Source organism: Babylonia areolata, chromosome 18 (genome assembly GCF_041734735.1).
Source record: "Babylonia areolata isolate BAREFJ2019XMU chromosome 18, ASM4173473v1, whole genome shotgun sequence".
Lineage (NCBI taxonomy): Eukaryota > Metazoa > Mollusca > Gastropoda > Neogastropoda > Buccinidae > Babylonia > Babylonia areolata.
The window spans coordinates 37487583-37510082 of NC_134893.1; the positions used below are offsets into that span (position 1 = coordinate 37487583).

A 22500-nucleotide genomic window follows, 5' to 3' on the forward strand; every position below is an offset into this window, starting at 1 on the left:
AAGGGGCTGATGCACAGCTATCAGAATCTCTCATTTACCATCACAGGGGGACACACACACACACACACACACACACACACACTCCTATAGCCGCTGCACAACTTTCTCTTCACTGAGTGTTTTTACTGTACCTACTCTTTGTGTGTGAGCTGTGGGGAAGGTCCTTTGAACCTGCATGAGCAGGGGGATGTCCCCGCCCTCCGTGAGTCTTCCAGTCATGGGGATACGGCCCCTCTGCCTCATGGGATGACTTGGGAAAGTCAAAAGAGAGCAACCTCTTCCCCACCCCAACATCCAAAGTGTTGCCCATAAGGCAGCTTGATGATGAACCCCATCACCATTCCAGCAGCTCCTGCAGTTCAGTCTTGGTCAGGACTAGTTGCAATGCGCCCCTACTAGCTGCAGGGGCGGGGCCGAGCATGGGGTTACAGTGCTCAGGCAACCTGTGGCTTCCACTTACCCCCCCCACCCCCACACCACCCCATGAACAACCCCCCCACCCCCCCCTTTTTTTTTTTTTTCTTTTTTTGCCAGGATTCAGTGACTCCACTTCTCTACTGTCACTGATGTCTTCATCATTTGCACCAAACTTCCATTGCCGTATGTGTGGGGTTGTGAACAAATGTATCTCGCTACAAGCAGACATGGTACAGGAAAATAAATAAATAAAAAAATAAAAAACCACCACAATCGTGTATTTGTTCAGGGTAAAACCAAAAATAGCACAAAAAAGTAACTTTTTCTTTGTGAATCAAGCTATAAAATGTATTTGTCCTAAAAAATAACAACTTTAAGTCCTTTAGAAAAGTCAACAGAGAGTAACAGCAATGCTGCTGTAGAAGTTTGACATTGATATAACCATTGTACAGGCATGGAAATTGCTTTAAAAAATACCCAAAAAATCTGAAAACTATCAGTCTGGAAGAATGCTCCCCTGAAGATTGTTTTTTGTTTATTTCAAGTATAGAATCATAAGGTTATTTTCTAGTTTTAAAAGATTATTTATATAATACATAATTTGCTTTATAAGGAAGAACTTACAAATGTTAGTTGTTGTTTTTTTCTCATAGTATTTTCTAAAGGATCTGAGAGGGCAAAATGCACATTTTCTTAATTCGTGGATTTTCCTTTTATTTCCGATTACATGCTTTTAATTATACATGCACATTCTCACAGGCTTACATATGTATACAAAATATGCACTGCATATATTACATTGTATTCAACTCACTCCCTCTTTTCTCTTACACACACAAACATACATAAATAAATGTACACATACAGTTGTAAAAATGAGTGTGCACACATCTTCACACACTAATCTGTACACATATGTGAGCTTGTACCAATCTGCACTCACACACACATACAGACACATGCACACAGATACATGGACAAGTACAACTGAAAAGAGGAGTGTGTGGACTTTCCACACACATACACACAGAGCATATGAGCTTGTACCAATCTGAACTCTCACGCTGACACACACAGTCACCCCCCCTCCCCCACCCCACCCCCCACACACACACATGCACACACACAAACACACATGCACATCTACATATGAAAATATGAGTGTGTGCACATCTTCTTACATAAATATACACCTGTATGTTTGTATCAATTTGTACTCACACATTCTTCCACACACACAGTGACACACACACACACACACACACACACATACATACGAAAACAATTATGAATGATTGAAAATCTTCAAAAATACATACATACACACATATGTATGTTTGCATCAATTTGCGCTCAAACACTACAATACAGACGCAAGCACACACACACACACACACAGAGACACACACACATGCGCGCGCGCACACCACGCACACACACTCACAAACACACACACACACACAAAAGCACACACACACAAGCACACACACACACACCCCAATCCCCCCCCACACACACACACAGAAACAGATACACACGCACATACACACATACCAACACATGCCTGCTAAAACCACGCAGCCACCCTACCACACCCACTAACACCGATAACCCACGCCCACTCTTGCATTGGAGGCTGTCCCGGCCAGCCCTCCCTCCCCACTTGAGAGCAGCGACGCAGTTTATTAGCCAAGCTCCATGGGAGGGGGCGGCGCTAATCGCAGAGAAAAGCTGTCCTTCTGGAACATGCTGTGAGGCTTGTGGTACCCTGTGACTTTCTCCGGCTTGGCCAGTTCTGCCAAGATGGCCATCTGTGGAGGGGGAGGAGGGGGGGGGGGAAGGGGGAAAAAAACATTGTGTCAGAAAATGTCGTTTGGTATGTGAAATTGACATGAAATCTGCAGAACCCTTCCTTTTTTTTTTCTTTTTTTTTTTTCTTTTTTGTTGTTGTTTTGGGGGAGTTTTTTTGCTTAGCCGCTTCTGCTAAACATTGCCAACTGTGGGTGGAGGGTAAGAAGGAAAAGAAAAAAAGAAAAAAAAAACATCATCTGACTGAAGAAAATATGATGCCACATTCTCACTGACACACACACATGCATGATAGTCAGTTGTTCAACAATGACCATCAGCACAGCAGAGGAGGTAAGTGCTGTCCCGACTAGCTGGGCAAGAATTTCTTTACAGTGGAGAGTGTCTTGCCCAAGTTACATCCCCACTCTCTCGGCCAAGAGGGTTTTAGGACAGTTGGAGTTGGGATGGTTCCCAAAGGCCAACTAGCCTCCAAGGCTGCAGCACTAAGAGCCAGTGCAATTTTGCCCCCTAGTTTGGGACAGTCCTTCACAAAAGACTGAACTGTAAACGAATTCCCATTGCAATGGAGAAACCATTGATAATACAGCTCTCACTTTGCTGTTGGCCCAACTGTAAATTAATGTCAATCTGTGATATAAGCTGAGTGTTGGACACACACACACACACACACACACACACACACACACACTGCAGGCACACTTTTTACACGTACACATGAACCCCACTTCCAGCAAACCCAAACCAACTCACTCACCCTGGAGGGACTCTTCATCGCTCGCCGCATGTTCTCAAACTCCGTCACATGGTGGGGGTCCAGCGACATCTGTCAAGAATACATGCCAGACATCATCAAGGAAAGGCTTAACAAAATACATACATTCACACACTCTGTACACATAACATGACCATCAACGAAAAGCATGCACAGTGACTCAACTGTGAAGTGATATGAAATACACTCATGCCAACAAAAGAAAAGAAAAAAAAAGACTGCTTGAAGAAACTTTTAGGAATTTATCAAGATACATGACCAAACTTTTATTTCTCCTCAAAAATAGGACTCTTTTGACTGCAAGTAAAACATGTAGGAAATTTTGTCCACTACAATTACATCTAACATACTTAAGAACTTATCACCCACTGCTGCAGACTCCAGCCGCCGGGGTCTGACTCCTATCCTGTGCAAACTATCACCCGGATTGATCATAAGGAGAAACTGAAAACAGCTGCAGCTGGTGACCTGTCCTAGTATGTTACCTCCCTTATGCATGCCTTCCTTTTTAACCAGTGAAACATTACCATTTCATAAGCCCTTTTCCAATTTGAAACTTTTATCTGCATATCCTACTTTATTATCTTCGTATAACATGCTTACTCCCCTTTATTCTTTTTTTTAGTTTTATGTACATATTTCTCTTTAACGCCTTGACTGCTAACACTTTTTGAGATCAGCTGAATTCCAATGCAGCAAACATTGTCACCAATTTCTCTTTCAGAGACAGCAAAGTATTCTTGTGACTGCTGACACTTTTTGAGATCAGCTGAATTCCAATGCAGCACACACTGTCACCAGTTTCTCATTCAGAGATAGAAAAGCATTCTTGTATCTGACATCTTGTAACCTCATGTACGTGACGTTACCTCTTTGCCCTGCGCCCTGTCCCTCTTGGCGGACTGCAGTTCCTGGCTGGGGTTGGACAGGGAGCGGTGGAAGCGAGTACTGGTCAGACGGCCGCCGGAGCGCTTGGCGTTGCTGCACAGGTAGCAAACGAAGGTCTCCTCCCCTTCCAGCACATGGATGGAGCCCACCGCCCGCAGGCAGGGCTCGTGGTAGCAGTGGCCGCACCTGTTATATTGTATTATTGTTATTCTTATTGTTACTCTTTTTTTGTCGCAACACATTTCTCTGCTGCTCTCCCCAGGGACAGCGCGTCGCTACACTGAGAGTGCCACCCCCTTTTTTTTTTTTTTTTTTTCCTGCCTACAATTTTATTTGTTTTCCTATCAAAGTGGATTTTTCTAAAGAACAACCCTTTTGTTGCCATGGGTTCTTTTACATGCGGACCTCGGTTTATCATCTCATTCAAATGACTAGCGTCCAGACCACCACTCAAGGTCAAGTCGGAGGGAGAAAATACTGGCGACTGTGCCAGGATTCAAACCAGTGTGCTCAGATTCTCTCGCTTCCAAGGCAGACGTGTAACCTCTAGGCCCATCACTCCTCATAAAACATTACATGCCTGTTCGCAGGCAGGGAAGAATTTTGCTTCATGGTGGTGAGTGGTGGATGAATGGTGTAGTGCGGTGTGGAGGCATCGTTGGAGGGATGTATGGGTGTACGTGTGTGTGTGTGTGTGTGTGTGTGAGTGAGTGTGTGTGTGAGTGTGTGTGTGGGGGGGGGTAAGGGTGTGGGTGGGTGTGAGTGTATGGGTGTGTGTGTGGGGGGGAGAGAGATGTGTGTGTGTGTGTGTGTGTGTGTGTGTGTGTGAGTGTGCGCGCGTGCTTGTGTGCATGCATGCACACGTGTGTGTGTGTGTGTGTGTGGTAGCAGTAGCTGCACCCATTGTCACAGGCAGTGAAATTAAAATAACAAGCCCAGCTTGACAGTTCTACTTTCAAAGAATATACCAATGTAAGAGGGCTTTTCTTTATTGTTACTTTCTTCACAGTATTCCTGGGCAGTTTTATAGATCACTGTCATATAATGACATATATAACACATATAATACTATGCCAGTAATGACTGGGCCAGATTTACCGCCCTGTGGTCATTTCAATGAAGCCAAGAATGACCCAATGTCCACTGGGAGGGTGGGTGGGGGATGGGGGTAAAATCCAACTATGGGGTGTCAGTTCTTACCCACTGAACTTCACCCCCTGGGAAGATCATGACGTGGATATTTATATAGTGCCTGTCCTCGGTCAGAGACCAAGCCCTAAGCGTTTCTGCAAACACAGGGTCATTTTCACAACAGGCTGCCTACCTGGGTAGAGCCAACTGATGGCTGCCACTGTGCGCTCATCAGTCGTTTCCTGCGTCATTCAATCAGGTTTCAGTCACACACACATACACTCTCATACACACATGAAACATTTTACGTGTATTACCATTTTGCTTATTTACCCCACCATGTAGGCAGCCATACTCTGTTTTCAGGGGTGTGCATGCTAGGTACGTTCTTGTTTCCATAACCCACCTAACACTGACATGGATTACTGGATTTCTGACACGCATATTTGCTCTTCTGCATGCCTATACAAAGGGGGTTCAGGCACAAGCAGGTCTGCACACGTGTTGACCTGGGAGATCAGAAAAATCTCCACGCTTTACCTACCAGGCGCCATTACTGTGATTTAAACCTGGGAGCCTCAGAATCAAAGTCCAATGCCTTAACCACTCGGCTACTGCACCCGACTCAGGTCATTCCAGGCCAGTCAACATAGAACCAAGGATGATCTGGACCAGTTCAATTTGCCCCCCAAGGGTAAACACCAACAGCTGTTCGAACAGGCTGGCTGGCACTCCAGTGGAAGCAAGGGACCAAAGCACACATCAGCAGCACCCTTCACATACCCAAGTTTCTGTTTCAGTTTCTCACTGCATTTAGAAAAATCCATATACACTACACCACATAAGTTAGGCAGCTGCCTGACTGGCAGCATGACCCAACACCCTCAGTCAGACCTTGAGCACATGCCTATATATTAGTGTAACCTATCACAGTGGGCTTCTTCAACAGAATTTTGCCAGAGGACAACCCTTTTTGTTGCTGCGTGTTCTTATTAAGTGCGCCAAGTGCGCGGTTTCTCGTCTCATCCCACTGACTACATGCTCAGTTTGAATTTTCCAGTCAAACGTGGGATAAAAGGGGCAAGAGTGAGACTCGAACGCAGACCCTCACAGGGGACAATGTATTGGCAGATGAGCATTTCAGCCATTCTACCGCCTACCTCATGCACCCGATGGGCTACACTGCTGGTCAGGCATCTGCTTAGCAGATGAGATGTTGTAGCGCATATGGATTTGTCTGAACGCAGTGACGCCTCCTTGAGTAAGTGAACTGAACTCACACACCTGAACACGATGACGCCATCCACATGGCTGGAAGCTGAGGGGTTGGTGAAGTCGGCGTTGCACAGGTTGCAGTGGTCGGTGCGAGGGACGAAGCCTCTGTTGGCCGCCCCAGTCAGGCTGCGCAGGTGTACGTACAGGTCGTGGTACAACAGGTTCTTGCAGGTGGCCATCAGTGTCTGGAACCACAGGTAAATGAACATAACAACAACAACAACAATGATGATGATAAAAATAATCACAATAATAATAACAACAACACTGATACTTCTATGGCACAGTTTCCCTATAAAAATGGGCTCTGAGCACCTCTCACAACCAATACATATACATATAATGCATAATGGCATATATATCTATATGCACCAAGACAACTGTACAACAAAAATTGCAAATACAAACCGTCACCCCAAAAGAAAACACAAAATATGCCCAACACATGCACACACACACACACACACACACACACACACACACACACACTCACACACATGCACACATACACAGCACAGTAAACACCAACCCACAAGCACACATGGAAACATGCCATACTTTTATCAAGAGAAGCTTTAACTCACTAGAGAATAAGGTGTACTTTCATCCAAAGCTTTAGCACACATGCACATCTTGCAAGCACATGTACCCACATAATATTTTAATTTCCAATGATTATTTAAAATGACAGAAAAGTTCAGGGGGGTTGCAAACATTCTTAACTTCCTCCCAAAGCAAAAAAGCAGACATACATAGTTTTCAACAACTGCTTTAATCGTTTATAACAGTATTCTTGGTTTGCTTGGCAGATATATATATATATATATTTAATTTCTTAAACAGCAGCAGTAGGTTGGAATAACAAACTTAACAGAACTACTGCTTACATTGACAATGAACCAGATGAAAACACTGAACACATCTTTTACACAGTTGCACAAACTGTCCCCCTCTCCAATCCCCTTCCAGACACATGGATCAACACACACACACACACACACACACACACACACACACACATACACGCACACACACACACACACACACACACACACACACATACACGCACGCACACACACACACGCACACACACACACACACACACACAGAGCACAGCACAAACTACCTATCACAGCACATCACATACTGCCTTTAAGTCCCCACACCCACCTCCTCATAGTTATAGTTCTCCAACATGCCGATGATCAGCTCCTTGATTTCCCCAAACTTGCCAGTGTTGTAGGCAGGATCCTGCAACAGTGCCATAACATTTTAATTAAGGAATGCCATTCAAACATTTGCTTTCAACTTCAGTTTCAAGCCAGCGTCAAAGAGTACTACACCACATCTGTATAAAAAAATATATTACAAGAAAATACCAAGGTAGATGAAACTTTGCTAAGTTTTGCTGAAAACATTTTAAAATCATAACCTGCCCATAATTATTATGGTTAATCATTATGCTGTCTGTCGACAGACAGCAGGTTCCCGAAGATGCTTTTGTATGGCCAGCTGAAGGAAGGCCAGTGCGAACTTGGAAGACCCTGCAAGCGCTTCAAGGACGCCTTGAAGACAAACCTCAAAGCCTGTGACATAGACATCGCTTCCTGGGAAACTGATGCCCTTGACCGCTCTCGCTGAAGGATGCTGTGCTCTAGTGGCATAAAGACGTTTGAAAACAAGAGAAAGCTGGCCATTAAAGAGAAGCGTGAGCGAAGGAAGCAGGGCTCAGCTTCTGGGGACGTTTTCCCTTACAACACCTGTGGGAAGTGCTGCGCATCCAGAATCAGCCTCTTCTCCCATATGAGGACACACACCAACAGATAATCCTGCCTGCCTACTCATCCATCGGTCCGACAGTAGACTCCATCCATCCATCCAACCATTATGTCACTTCTCTTTTCAGTCAGTCGGGTCAGTAGGAAACTTGGTCACCTCAGCCAGATAACAGCTGGAAACTGCTTGTGCAAGAGACTGACAGAGACATACTATATACTTTAACTGCTGTATCTTGGGAACCACTCAATCAGTCTTGCATGGAGGGGGTTGGGTGGGGGTGGGGGGGGTGTTGTCTAATATCACAATTGGGGACCGATGTTTAATCAGATTGAACAAAGGTTCATACCCCACATACTTCACAGACACACACTCTCTCTCTCTCCCTCTCTCTCTCTCTCTCTCAAATCACCTGCATGATTTTCTGCAGCATGTCTGGGGGAGCGATGTATCCCATCATGCTGTTCAGCACGTGGTGAGTCATGTCCTTGAAATCTGCATCATGTGAATTCATTCAGATCCATTCAAACAGTACTGTATTTATTCATCCCTCCTCTCTCTCTCGAACAGCAGTAAAAAAATTTTTTTTTAATTTTTTTAAAGTAACTGTGAAACTGAAAGCTCAAGTTCACAAGACTCCAATAACCATTCTTCTACAAAATATCATCAAAGAACACCTTTGTTGTGCTTGAAAATATCATCCACAAATTACCAGCACTTGCAAATGCTGCACAAACCTTTATAGCAGCGGTTCAGATCAAGTTTTTAAAAAGAGAAAAAAAAAGCCAAACAAATTGTTTAAAAAAACCAACACTGGCATTGGTGTGAAATGGTACAAAAAGATAACTCACGATGTGAATTGGTACAGAAAGATACCTTACTATGTGAACTGGTACAGAAAGATAACTTACGATGTGAACTGGTACAGAAAGATAACTTACGATGAAGGTAGCTCTTGTCAGTGACGTCCCCTTTCAGTTTTCGTTGGGGAGCCATGACAGACTCCAGCAGAGGGAACCACAGTGCCTGCCCACGCAACACACACAGGTACGTTTTAACCTGACACATACAGGTATACACACTGGTACGTTTTAACCTGACACAACCTGACACACACAGGTACACACACTGGTACGTTTTAACCTGACACATATAGGTACAGTTTAACCTGACACACACAGGTACCTTTAACCTGACACACACAGGTACGTTTTAACCTTACACACACAGGTACGTTTTAACCTGACACACACACAGGTACGTTTTAACCCGACACACAAAGGCATGTTTTAAATTGACACAAATAGCTATGTTTTAAACTGACACACATAGGTACATTTCAACCTCACACACACAGGCATATTTTAACCTGACAGTGACACACATCAATATGTTTTAACCTGATACACATAGGTACATTTTAACCTCATACACAAAGGTGCATTTTAACATGACACACACAGGAACGTTTTAACCTGACACACACAGGTACCTTTTAACCTGACACACATAGATACCTTTTAACCTGAAACACATAGGTACCTTTTAACCTGACACACAAAGGTACATAGTGTGTTTTAACATGACACAAATAGGCACACCTTAACCTGACACAAAAAAGTAAATCTTAACATGACGCACAAAGGTACATTTTAACCTGACACACAATGGTACACCTTAACCTGACATATATATATATATATATGTGTGTGTGTGTGCATTTTAACTTAACACAGAACTGTGCATTTTAATCTGACACAGAAAGGTGCATTTTAACCTTCTGGACAGAACACAGAAATGTGCATTTTAACTAACATGAAAAGTTGAATTTTAACCTAATACAAAGATGCATTCTAAACCTTCTAGACAGAATGCAGAAAATTAATGTGCATTCTGTCTGTCTGGACAAAACGCAGCAATATGCTTTCAAGGCGTGTTTCAAAACACCAGAGTGTGCAAGTTAATCCAAGGGACAGAACACCCAAAGTGAGCATGTTTGGTAACCTACAGGGCGAAACATGTTGAAATAATCCACTGCTGAGACATTAAAGTTTAAATGTACACAAACTGAAACCCACCATAACTAAGCAATACAACTGTATTTGCAGTTTACAAACACACTTGTGGACTTTTTTTTTTTTTTTTTTTTTTTTTTTAATGAAGACAACAGCATTAACCCTAACAGGTTCAGCGACGATATCCAAAGAACCACACACTCGACACACAAAACAAAGGGTAAAGTCAAACCTCTCTGGCAGTCTTGTCCATCTTGCCGGAGTTTCTCTGGCAGAGCTGGACCACCACAAACAGCTCCAGCTGCAGCTTGGAAAACAGCACCTCCACCTCTGAAAGACACACAGTTCACAGACCCCGTCAGTCAGACTTTTGTATTGTATTGTATTGTACTGTATTACTAATTTTTGTCACAACAGATTTCTCTGTGTGAAATTCGGCCTGCTCTCCCCAGGGAGAGTGCGTCACAACACTGAGAGCACCACCCATTTGTATTTTTTCCTGCATGCAGTTTTCTTTTTTATTTGTTTTCCTATCGAAGTGGATTTTTCTACAGATTTTGCCAGGGACAACCCCTTTTGTTGCCGTGGGTTCTTTTACGTGCACTAAGTGTGTGCTGCACACGGGACATCAGTTTATCGTCTCATCCAAATGACTAGCGTCCAGACCACCACTCAAGGTCTAGCGGAGAGCAAGAAAATACTGGCGACTGTGCCGTGATTCGAACCAGTGCGCTTAGATTTTCTCGCTTCCTAGGCGGATGCATTACCTCTAGGCCGTCACTCCACACTGTTGCTTAAACAATACACAGAAACAGTGTGAACAAACAGCCAAAGACCATAAAAAAAAGATTGACTAGCTACATGACCAATCATTCAATCAATCAATGTTCACATCAATAGTGATAGTAATGGTGATGGTATCAATCATTCAATCAATCAATGTTCACATCAACAGTGATAGTAATGGTGATGATATCAATAACACTTCTCATAGTAGTAGTAGTAGTAGTAGTAGTAGTAGCACAGAGATAATAAATAATAATCATATCAACATTAATAATAATGCCCATCCCAGTGTTTACAATCTCACTACCTACTCACCAGAGCATAACCGCAAACAGTGTTCATTACAGACAGCAAAAATAAGAGGGGAAAAAAACATCAAGGCTTGCTAGAAAAAAGAAAGGGCAACAGATTGGGAAAGCAAAGAAAGAAGACAACAGTGAAGGAAGAAAAAAAAAGGAACAACAAAGACAGCAACACAAAAGAGGCAGACAACATCAAAAATATCTACCCTTTGACCTGAACCGAGTGCAAGAACAAAAAGCAAATATCAAAGGTTCTTGCACCGCACACATACGATGAAATGCAAACTGCACATATGCGTCATTACAGCCCTTCCTTCACTATTCCAACTTCTCCCAGTGCCCCATTTGATACAGAAAAGCAGGCAGACACACACAGAGAGACAGAGATACACACAGACTTCGCACACAGAACTTTGAATGAAATGGTACCGCATTTGATACAGAAAGGCAGGCAGAGACACACAGAGACACTTCCAAACAACTCTGAATGAACCAGTATCTGAGTCTCTGTATCTCTATTACACAGAGTTGGAGAAGTACCTGTGGCCATGCTGTGAAACACACCAAAATGGAACTGAAATGAAGCATCAGGGTTTGTTTTTTTTCAAGCTGATTGACAGAGCCAACCATTATACAACATGGCAAATCTGTCATAAAAGGGTGATGCAGACTGGACAGCAAAGTATGAGAAAAAAAAATCCATGTAATTCAGGTGGTGATGTATCATCATGTATGACACACTTCTTCAAGGGTCAATACACACACACACACACATACATACACGATGCTCGCCACAGGTTTTGTTCCAAGGATGTTCCACACCTACGTTGTGTGAAGTGTTGTATTCATTCAGTTTGACAGACTCACCTGTTGCTTTGCTGTCGGCTTGTTGAATCACCTGCACCACTTGTTTCAGGTTGGACTGCAAGTTCTGGAACCACACAGATACACACACACACACACACACACACACACACACACACACATGCACATTTCACCCTTGACGTTTGTTATTTCACTGTGTCTCTCAGCATATTTTACTCTTGATGGACATGACAGTGGTACTGAAAATCACTAAGACACATGATGTATCAGAAGAAAATCAAATACGTGCAACCATTACTGACACAGTAGGGGTTAGAAAGTTATACTTCTTTTACATTATTAATTCTGTCACCAAACAAAACGCCAGACAACAAAACTTTTTTTTTTTTTTTTTAAATTTCAAACCATCTCACCTGTAGAAGAATGCCAAAAGCTCCCTGTATGTCGCCAGCTTTTTCCAGAAGATAGGCAGTGGCTTCTGACACCTTGTGCTTGCGACATATCTGCCATTCAGATTCAGTTCAGTTCAGTCACTCAAGGAAGCGTCACAGCATTCAGACAAATCCATATACACTACATCACATCTGCTAAGCAGATGCCTGACCAACAGTGTAACCCAATGCCCCTAGACAGGACTTTAGGAATTCTTTTTTTTTTAATAAATACGTAAATCATCAAATTAATAAATAAACAAATCAGAATACATAAATAACCATTACAAACACAATACCAATATCTGCCATTCAGAATACAACATTAATATCTGCAGTTCAGAACACAATATCAATATTTGCAATACAGCACGCAACATCAATATCTGCCATCCAGAACGCAATATCAATATCTGCCACTCAGACTACAATAACACTATTTGCCATTCATTACACAAAATCAATATTTGCCATTTATAACACAACATCAATACCTGTCATTCAGAACACATCAATATCTGCCATTCAGAACACAATATCAATCAATAATGCAAGTTTGCATCACTTTTTTGTATAACCCACAATCTACAAGCCACAATTCAATCCATATTATCACAATTTGTCATCTATAAGCTACTCCAGCTGTTCAAAGGAAATTTTCTATCTAAAATTACGTTTAAATAACATACTTACCGTGACCCAACTAGTGCAGACTCCGGCAGGGGTCTGACATTCCTGTCCTGTGCAAACTATCCGCCCATGCGGAGCAGACGAAACTACGGCCGATAACCTCCCGGAAGTAGGTAACCTCCCCTTTGTCCCGCTGGTTATCGCCCTCTTTTGACGGCAATATGCCATCACCAGCGCAGCAAGCAGGAAGAACAGGAAGCGGGGAGGACGGGAGGGTCTTAAATTTGGGTCACGGTAAGTATGTTATTTAAACGTAATTTTAGATAGAAAATTTCCTTTTAATTACACATACTTAACCGTGACCCAACTAGTGCAGAATAGCACGACAAGGTGGAGGGCTCGCCTGTTCTACTGTCTGTGAGCTGTGATGGTCTGTTGTGCAGCTACCACAGAAGCGATGGCTCTTGCTCCATCAACCCGCAGGCGTGCGACATCTCTCTGGTAGAAGTCGATGAGCCATTATCCCTTAGGCGATAGGTGTCCCTCAAGTAGAATTTGACGAAAGTAGAGTGTACTGTGTCGCCTAAGGACATTAGTGCGGGTAAAGAAGACAGAGGTCCACAGCTGTATTGTGGGGGAGGTCTGTGGACCACAGCTGAGCAGATGAGCGCGGATGAGCGTCAATGCAAGGAGGTGCGCATGTGGTTTGATCTGATGATTCCACAACGGATGTGGGCCGATAGTGGAAGTGGTTTTTGTGTTTGAAGGAAACTGTGGCACGAGACAGAGGTAGGTCACCGTGTTGGGCCTGCCTCAGGCATGACAGCCAGATCTGTGGAGCTCCTCCATGCGAGCTGACAGGCGATGGGCACTCCCCCGCCCCTGGCCCCCCCCCCCCCCCTCCTTTTTTGACGTTGTCAAAAAATGACAGCACTGGTATGTTGCCTATGCATAGGATGGCAGACATTTGGCAACAAAAGACTTGATGTCCCTGGTGTCTCTGGGACAGGGTTGTGTAATTGCCCAGGTAGGTACCATCACGAAGGGGCATACGGAAGGCTTGGTGGCTTCTCTGCCTGAGTGTGGCCTGTTGGAGTAACCTGCAGAAGGTTGTCCGCAGTCAATGGCTGGGTTGGATCAGGCTGTGGAAGTGCATTTCATGTGCCCACAGGTCACTGAGTCTCATTCAGTGATGGAATTCCCAAATGGAAGAGGGTTTCCATGGGGAAAATTTTTGCTGAAGGTTTTTTAGTGAGAAAGGGGACCGGATCCATGACAGGCCTCTGGCTGTGTGTGGTGCGTACTGAGTCTGGGATGGAGCGGGGCGGGGCAGGGAGGTAAGTGGCTCAAGATGTGTTGTACTGGCTATTGACATCAAGGCACTGATCTGACATACGTTTTTAGTATGGCCAGTGGTTTCTTAATTGCAAAGGGAAATCATTTGCAGCTTAGTCTTTCATGAATGACTATGTCTCTCAGACTAGAAGTCAAATTGCACTGGGACTTAGTGCTGTAGCCTTAGGCCTAAGTAGCCTTTGGGAACCTTCCCAATTATGAGTCCTAAGGCCCTCTTGATTGAGGGACCGGGGATGCAACTTGGGCAAAACACTCTCTACTATAAATTGTATAATCGAATTCCAGCCCGAATAGACTGGACAGCAGATGCCTCCTCTGCTGTTCTGATGGAGACTGTCGTACATGACTGATTATCATATACTGTTCCTAGGAGGACACCAATCAGCATGGGTAAACCAGGAAACAGCTGCTGTGTGCTTCAGGGACGAAGGTGTTCACCATGCAGATTATGTTGCAATGTAAGGAAGCCGGAAAGAGTTGACGGGGTCTTGTGGTGCAACCGTGTGTCAGAAAGACATGGTGCTTGCTTCCGAAGTGACAACAAAGTCATCCTCTGACAGTCCCTTGACCGAAGGCTGGGGCTCCATGATGGGATAGCCTGCCTAGGCTAGCAACCTCTGGAAGTGTCTCATTGGAAAGACAGTGCTTGAGGAGGAATGGCCATCTGTAACCACAGCAGTGGTTGTGTGTAGAGGCCGAAAGGATCGGGCAGGGAAGACTAAGTGCAGAAAGTGCTTTCGAACGCCAATTGTTTGAGACGTTGATGCTGGATTTGTGTTCAAGCAAGGTGATGGGGTGAACTGATGTGCTTGAATGCGGCATCTGCCGTGCTGGTATGAGTGGGCAGAAAGGTACACCCCTGTGGCTAATGGACGGTTCGTTGTGCTTTGTGGGACGCATCCGTCCTCGTCAATATGCCTTTCTCCCAAATGTAGAGGAAAACAATTATGACCCAGGCCTTCTGCTACTAGAGAGGAGTAGAAGAGATGGGCTGAGGGTGATTGTCTCAGGCAAATGAGTTGGGTTGCCTTGTCCGTCCTTGCACCAAGAGAGGCATTCTTAGCCCTGTGGGTGTGAAGGGGGTATGTGTGGATCCCTAAGGACCAGCCACTATTGAAATGTGAAGGAGCATACATTCAGGCGTGAATGAGGCTATTATTATTTTATTTTATTTTTGTGAGTGCAGTCGTCCTCCAAAAGCAAGGTAGGGATGAATTTATGAAAATGAATACATATATGTGCCAAGGGAATAAAAACTTCCATCAGCTCAAGTGATGTCAGAAGTATGCCAATGACAAGAGATCGAGACACAAGAAATAAGCAGCTGTATAAGCATACGTGTAGCGTGCACCGATATACCCAAGTAAGTGGGTAAGTGTGCATAATCATCAATGGAAAGGAATCTGTCCATGCACCTACATATGAGATGTACATACGCATATGAATAAAGTGCCAGTACGTAGAGGCAGAGAGTTCTGGGCATTGTGAACAGAAGGCCGCAAATGCAAGTGTGCCTATATTGCTATGTAGGGAATCTCAATGAACAGATGTCAATGAATTGAGATAGAAATATAATTGTACATGTTAATATGAAAGTCGTCTGAACCTATCCCATAAGCACATACACATGTGTATACCGATGGATAAGTACGCATCTATACGTGAAAGCAGAAATGCGTATGAATGTAGCAATATATCTCATATATATGTATATATGTGTGTGTGTATATATATATGTATATATATATATATATATATATATATATATATACATATATATAGATTTTTTTTTTTTTTTTTTTTTTTTTTTTTTTAAATATGTATAGATTTTTCTATATATATTTCGTGATTGTTGCTTGTGATAATAAATCAAATGGATAGAAGGGGAAATATTGTGATGCATTTCCTGTAGCCAATAGCCTGAGAAACAGCAAGAAAAGTGCAGTTGCTATGCAAAGATGTGTAAAGTCCCTGACTGGGCATGAGGACCCAATGAGAAACCGAAAGAAAACATCGTTGGTGGACAGCACGGGGGGCAGGAGTGATGTGCTGTGTCGGCGAAACTAACCACAGCTTCGAGCGCCTAGGTTACAAATGTGGAGTTGCCTCCCTTGGCGCCGAAAATCATCGAAAAGGAATGTGTCTTTAGAGCACATATCCCCCTTGTGCGACGTGTCCTCGCTGAACAGGGAGGAGTGTCATGTTGTGTGTCAGAGTCCGTGGTTCGATGCCACCGTAACCGACACAGGTGAAAACGAGCGCAAGGGGAATAATTATAATGCCCCTTAGTGCCGTGGGCATCCCAACCCGAATCGGTTGCCATCGGACGCGAGACGGTCAGGGCATGTGGCATGACGGCGCCGTAATCGAGTGTTATGGGCGTCGTGGGCGAGGGGGTGACAAGTCCGTCGGCTTGCCGTGGGATGTGCATCCCCCTGTTGCTGAACGGCGGTCCAATCTCGCGAACAGCTCCTGCGAGAGGACCGGCGTTCAGTTGTCAGTTGTGTGTTGACGGATAAAGTGATAGACAAGATCGGCCCGAGCACTGCCGAGAGGCAGGATCGAGTTATGAATACATGTAAGAATTATCTTGATATTCATTGTGAAAACTTTAAATACAAAACTCGTTTACATATTTTCTGATTTTTCAAGCACTGCGCACTCAATGTTGAAAAATGCAACAGACATACGTGGGGACTCTCTTTTTCTTCCCCACTTCAAGCGGGTAAAAGGCCTTGTCAGGCTTGCACGCCTTGATATTGATATATGATATGATATAAGAGGTACTCCAACGTGGAAGTGCCAATATTAGTCTGGGAAACAGCCGAGTTAGGCAATGGGGCAGAAGAATCCAACACTGCCTAAGTTCCAATGGGGCGTGCACGTACCTGCTCTGTGGGCGCAAGGCGCAGCACCAGAAAGCAGAGTGGTGCATAATTGCTGCAGCAAGTTTAGCGATGAGTTGCTGATTATTTGGTTGAGTAGCTTGCTGAGACACCATTAGTGGATGGGAAACAGCAGCACTCGGCGGTGTGGCAGATGGGGTCATCACCGCATAGCTTGGTAGGACCGTGCACACACTCGCACTGAAGGCGAGGAGCAGTGCCGGTGCAAGGGAAATAACTGCGGCGGTCACCGGCAAGGGTGCCGAAGCAGGGGTTGCCTCCCTTGGATCGGGTGATCCGGACAAGGGGGGGGGGGTGCACGCGTATGGGCAAGCGTGTCCCCTAGTGGTCCACCTTCCTCCCTACACCAGGGGAGGGCATCCCTACACGCCTCGGTCGCTATTGGATCCGAGACGGTCGAGGCAAGCCGCGTGGGGGGTCGCGTGATCCGATGTCACGGCCGCCACCACGGACGCATCGCACATAGGGCCCAGTCTAACGTGCGGATCCAAGACAAGCTGCTTTTTTTTTTCTTTTTTTTTTTTTTTTTTTTTTTTTTCCCAAGGGATTGTGGCCATTCCATTGGTGCAACTGTGGGTATGGTAAAGAGATAGAGGAGATCGACTCGTACACTGCCGACTGGAAGGGCCGAGAAAACGTGGATCGCGTCGAGTGAGTTCGCGGATCGATAAAAATGACATGAAAGGTAACACTGACCTGAGTGTGTGACCACAAACCTCTAGAAGTCATCAGAGTAGGTGGCGGAGGTCTGGAGTCGACCAGAGGGAGCGGAGGAAGTGGAGAAGGCGGCGGGTTGGCGTTGTTTAGAGGGCCAGGAGTAGAGGGCCCAGAGTGTCAGCGAATCGATTGCGATCGCGCTTTAATTTTAGCACGATTCCCCAATCGAGCTACATAATTATGTGACCTGGTTGGAGACATAATTTGACCACAAACAAGAACGCCAGAGAATCGACAGACAGACAGAAAATACGAAAAAACTTAGCCGTATGAAGAGCACAGGTACAGGAGTCATGATGGCTGCCGGAAAAAGAGGGCGATAACCAGCGGGACAAAGGGGAGGTTACCTACTTCCGGGAGGTTATCGGCCGTAGTTTCGTCTGCTCCGCATGGGCGGATAGTTTGCACAGGACAGGAATGTCAGACCCCTGCCGGAGTCTGCACTAGTTGGGTCACGGTTAAGTATGTGTAATTAAACACACTTTTAAATAAATTTAAAGAAAAAAAAGGAATGTGTGTAAGACACATATACATACTATGCTGCAGGACTGCGGGCACATGCACAGCCAAACTCTCGTCCCCAGGGAAAGCATGTTGCTACAGTGCAGTACCACCCTCTTTTTCTGTCACCAAGTGTATTTGTTTCACTGCCAAAGTGGATTTTTCTACAGAATTTAGCCAGGGGCAACCCTTTTATTACCACTGGTTCTTTGACATGCGCTAAGAGCATGTTACATGTGGGACCACAGTTCATCATCTCATCCCAAAGACTGGGCATTCAGACTACCACTCAAGGTCTAGTGCAGGGGGAGAAACTTCCAGTGAGCATGGTATTCGATCCCACACCCTCGGATTCTCTAACTTCCTAGCATTATCACTAAGCTACAAAACACCAACAAGGACGGTGAGTGTGAGATTCAATCCTGTACCCTCAGATTCTCTCGCTTCTTAGCGTTACCACTGGGCCGCATCACACCCACAGAGATGTACGCACCTTAAGGGTCTCCTCCAGGCGGTATCCTTCGTTCATCTTGATGAAGTTGCAGACCTCTCTGGCCTGGAACTGGCACATGAGGTCGATGTAGAGCTCCATCACATCAGGGTCCAGCTTCATCTGCTTGTCCGGGTTGATGGCACTGCCGTTGCTCTCCCTGGTAGTAGACGGGATACGTTCATGAAATGGAAAGAAATTAAAGACTGTGCACTAAATGTAATCTGAATGATCTTGGTGATGAGTTCCATTACATATTTCAATGTTCTTTTTTCAGCCATCATAGAAAACATTTGTCAAAGCCATATTACGACAGAAACTCTAAGAACACTCTTTGAAGTTCTCATAATTGTTTATGACAATGAGTCATCTTTAATGAAACTGTCTAAATTTATCAAGATTATCGTGCAACATCTTTGAAATATTACTATTCTACGCCGCTAGATTTCTATACACTCTGGGTTAGTTATTGTTCATGCAGCTTTTTTTATATGTGTATGTTGTTGTTTTTCTATGTTATTATATGCTACATCTTACAAACAAAAAATTTTCCTATCAATAGACAAAATATTAATGAAAAAAACTATGTACAGAAGAAACAAAGGATTTAAGTTTCAACAGTATTCTTTTCTTGTTGTTTTTTCAGAAAAAAAAAGAAAGAAAGAAAGCAATGAACCTGAAAGCCATGATGCCCTGCAGGAAGTCGAAGAGGACCCGGGGCTTGCTGTCCAGCTTGCTGATGACCACACGCATGCTGGCCGGCAGGCTGGTCATGACGGTGGTGGCCGCCTGCCGACAGTCAATGGACACCAGGTCCTCCAGGTGCCGGAGAGCCTCCTCCTGCAGCCGTCCCTTCTCCGACTCGGAGTACCTGGGGCTCTGGATGATGCTGTTGATGAAGCTGAAGGCGTGGTACTGCAGGCAGACAGACAGAAAGTGAGAGAGAGAGAGGGGCGGGGTTTTTTTAGAGTTGAGTGTTGGGGTAAAGAGATAAGTGTTGAGTGATAACGGTTCTTCATGGTGTCTGCTTTCATGTGATTTCGTAATGAGAACATAAAGGTAGTCATATTAATATGTGATTTTGTTGTGTTTTTTTTGGGGGGTGGAGAGGGCGATGGGGTGGGGGAGGGGCATTTTTGTGTGTGTATGTTGTTGTTTTTTATGTTGTTTAACATGCTGCATCATATGATTATTTATCTGAGTATTTCATTTCAGTGTGCTGTATTTTATGTCTGAGATGCGTTGTGTGTAAAGGCGGTCTTGGTTTTATATGATTATTTAATTCAGCAATTCATGAGAAATGTGCAAATTATAGTGAAATATTTGTTTATGAATAAGTTTTTTGAATGATGAAAATTGGTGTTCTACTGTGGATGAAATTCCATTATTTCTATATCAGCAAACTTGTCAACAATTTCTATCTTAGAGTTAATAAAGTCTTCTTGTATCTTGCATCTTGTATCTTGTATTTCTGGAACTGCACCTCAGTACATTTCCGTCCTTTTAACATACGTCTCTTCAAGGCCCCTCTGCTCTCATGCGGATGATAGAATCTTTGGCATTCCAAAATTGAGCAGAGTGAAACACAAAGTGGCAGCCTTTAGTTCTTCAGCTGTACAAACCAAGAAATCACTGTCTTCCAAACAAATCTGAAAAACATTCATTTTCAAGCAATGTCTACATATTTGAGGCACTCTTTATTACTTATGTATTCTATGGATCCACACCTGTTTCTACCATGCATATGTGTGCATGCATGTGTGTTTGTGCATGTGCATGTGCATGTGCGTGTGTGTGTGTCTGTATCTGTGTCTGTGTCTCTGTGTGAGTGAGTTCAAGTGTGTATGTGTATGTGTTTTTGACTGCTTTGTGTCTGACTGATTCGCAATTGTAAAGCGCTTTGAGACGTTTGGAAGTGCTATATAAATGTACTATTACGATCGTCATGATTATCATCATCATTATCTTAACTATTTATAATTGTTATCATTACTAGTATCCTCCTCACCATCATCATCATCATCATTATTATCACTGAGAGTGGAAGCTGAGAGCTGAATACCACAACAGTCCCAGGGGTGGGTATTTCAAGAGTAAAGAGACAGGCAGCCAGAGCACTTTCTCAAGGCGAGGGCTTCCACAGAGTTTGTCTGGATGTTCTAAATATTAGCCTTGCATCACAGTTCTAATTTTCTGGATGTGTTTTTTCTGTTGGGTTCTTTTTTTTCTCTTTTTTTTTGTTTAAGAGATAATCCAGGATTCCAGCCAGAAGAGAACTAGCATGACCAGCAGGGGCGCAGGAGCAGCAGAGCTCACCTGTCTGGCAGGGTCTTTGATGTAGCACAGAAGGATGCTGTGGTACTCCCGCCGCTTTTCATACAGGTACTCACACACCCTGTAGCTGTTGGAAAGAAAAAAGAAAAAAAAAAGTGATGTAAAAGAAAAAAAAAATCTAACATGATGCTGTGTTTGAAATAAAGCTTATATATCTATGGTTTAAAACAAAAAGAACAAAAATACAAAAAAATCTAAAATAATACTGTTTTTGAAATAAAGTATATGTCTACTGTCTAAAAGAAAAGAACAAAAAAAATCTAAAATGATATTGTGTTTGAAATAAAGCACACGTCTACTCTTTCTTTCTTTCTTTCTTAAAATTATAAGACTGGGAGACAGGTCTGGTGGCTCAGTGTTTCGAACTCAGCACTCGGCTTCAATGGGTATGAGCAGTTTGTGGTTCAGATTTCTGCAGCATCTGATGGGTTTTAAGGAGGGTGGTGGTTGAAGGAGGGTTTTTTTCCCCAGCCTCCCAAGTTAACATATGTGCAGAATTACTGGGTCCTCCACATTCCCTTCAAGTGTTAAAAGTTAAAGGTTAAAAGGTCCCATAACCTTTTATGGCTATCAGGGCAGCGAATTCATACCCACTGTATACAGGGGCTGTCACAGAAAGGCAGGGTCCAGTCTTTTCCTTCCGCCCTTTTAACCTTCCCCAACTGAAGTCAGGTGCCCATTCACAAATCAGTGGAGTGAGGGAAAAAAAAGGAAATTTTCTTCCTAAAATTACGTTTAAGTAACATACTTACCATGACCCACTAGTGCAGACTCCGGCAGGGGTCTGATTCCTGTCCTGTGCAAACTACTACCCACGAAAGTAGCTACGGCCGATAACCTCCCAAAGTAGGTTACCTCCCCTTTGCATCCCTGACTAGCGCCCTCTTTTTCCGGCAGCCATCTTGACTCCTGCTCCTGTGTTCTTCATACGGCTAAGTTTTTTCTGTCTGTCTATCGATTCTCTGGCGCTCTTGTTTTGTGTCTGATGATGAATCACAACAGGTCACAAAACTACTTGGCCCGATTGGGCGATAGAGCTCATATTAAGGCGCGATCACAATTGACCGGCGGACACTGTGAATACTTAGAAAAATCGTGCTGGCACTTACTTTCAAAAATTAAAATACAAAACTCAT

At 43.9% G+C, this 22500-nt stretch overlaps 1 protein-coding gene across 1 annotated transcript in view; it reads right to left on the reverse strand.

The window, feature by feature from the left end:
* LOC143292735 (vacuolar protein sorting-associated protein 8 homolog) overlaps positions 1-22500 on the reverse strand; it is a 59122-nt gene that overhangs the window by 1072 nt on the left and 35550 nt on the right. The window contains 13 exon segments of the mRNA XM_076603273.1: positions 1-2228; positions 2984-3052; positions 3871-4075; positions 6305-6480; positions 7466-7546; positions 8484-8566; positions 9013-9097; positions 10319-10416; positions 12042-12105; positions 12413-12502; positions 19034-19190; positions 19707-19945; positions 21347-21431. The exon segment at positions 1-2228 is cut by the window's left edge and continues 1072 nt beyond it. Coding sequence (XP_076459388.1) covers positions 2103-2228; positions 2984-3052; positions 3871-4075; positions 6305-6480; positions 7466-7546; positions 8484-8566; positions 9013-9097; positions 10319-10416; positions 12042-12105; positions 12413-12502; positions 19034-19190; positions 19707-19945; positions 21347-21431 — 1558 coding nt within the window. The 3' untranslated portion in view covers positions 1-2102.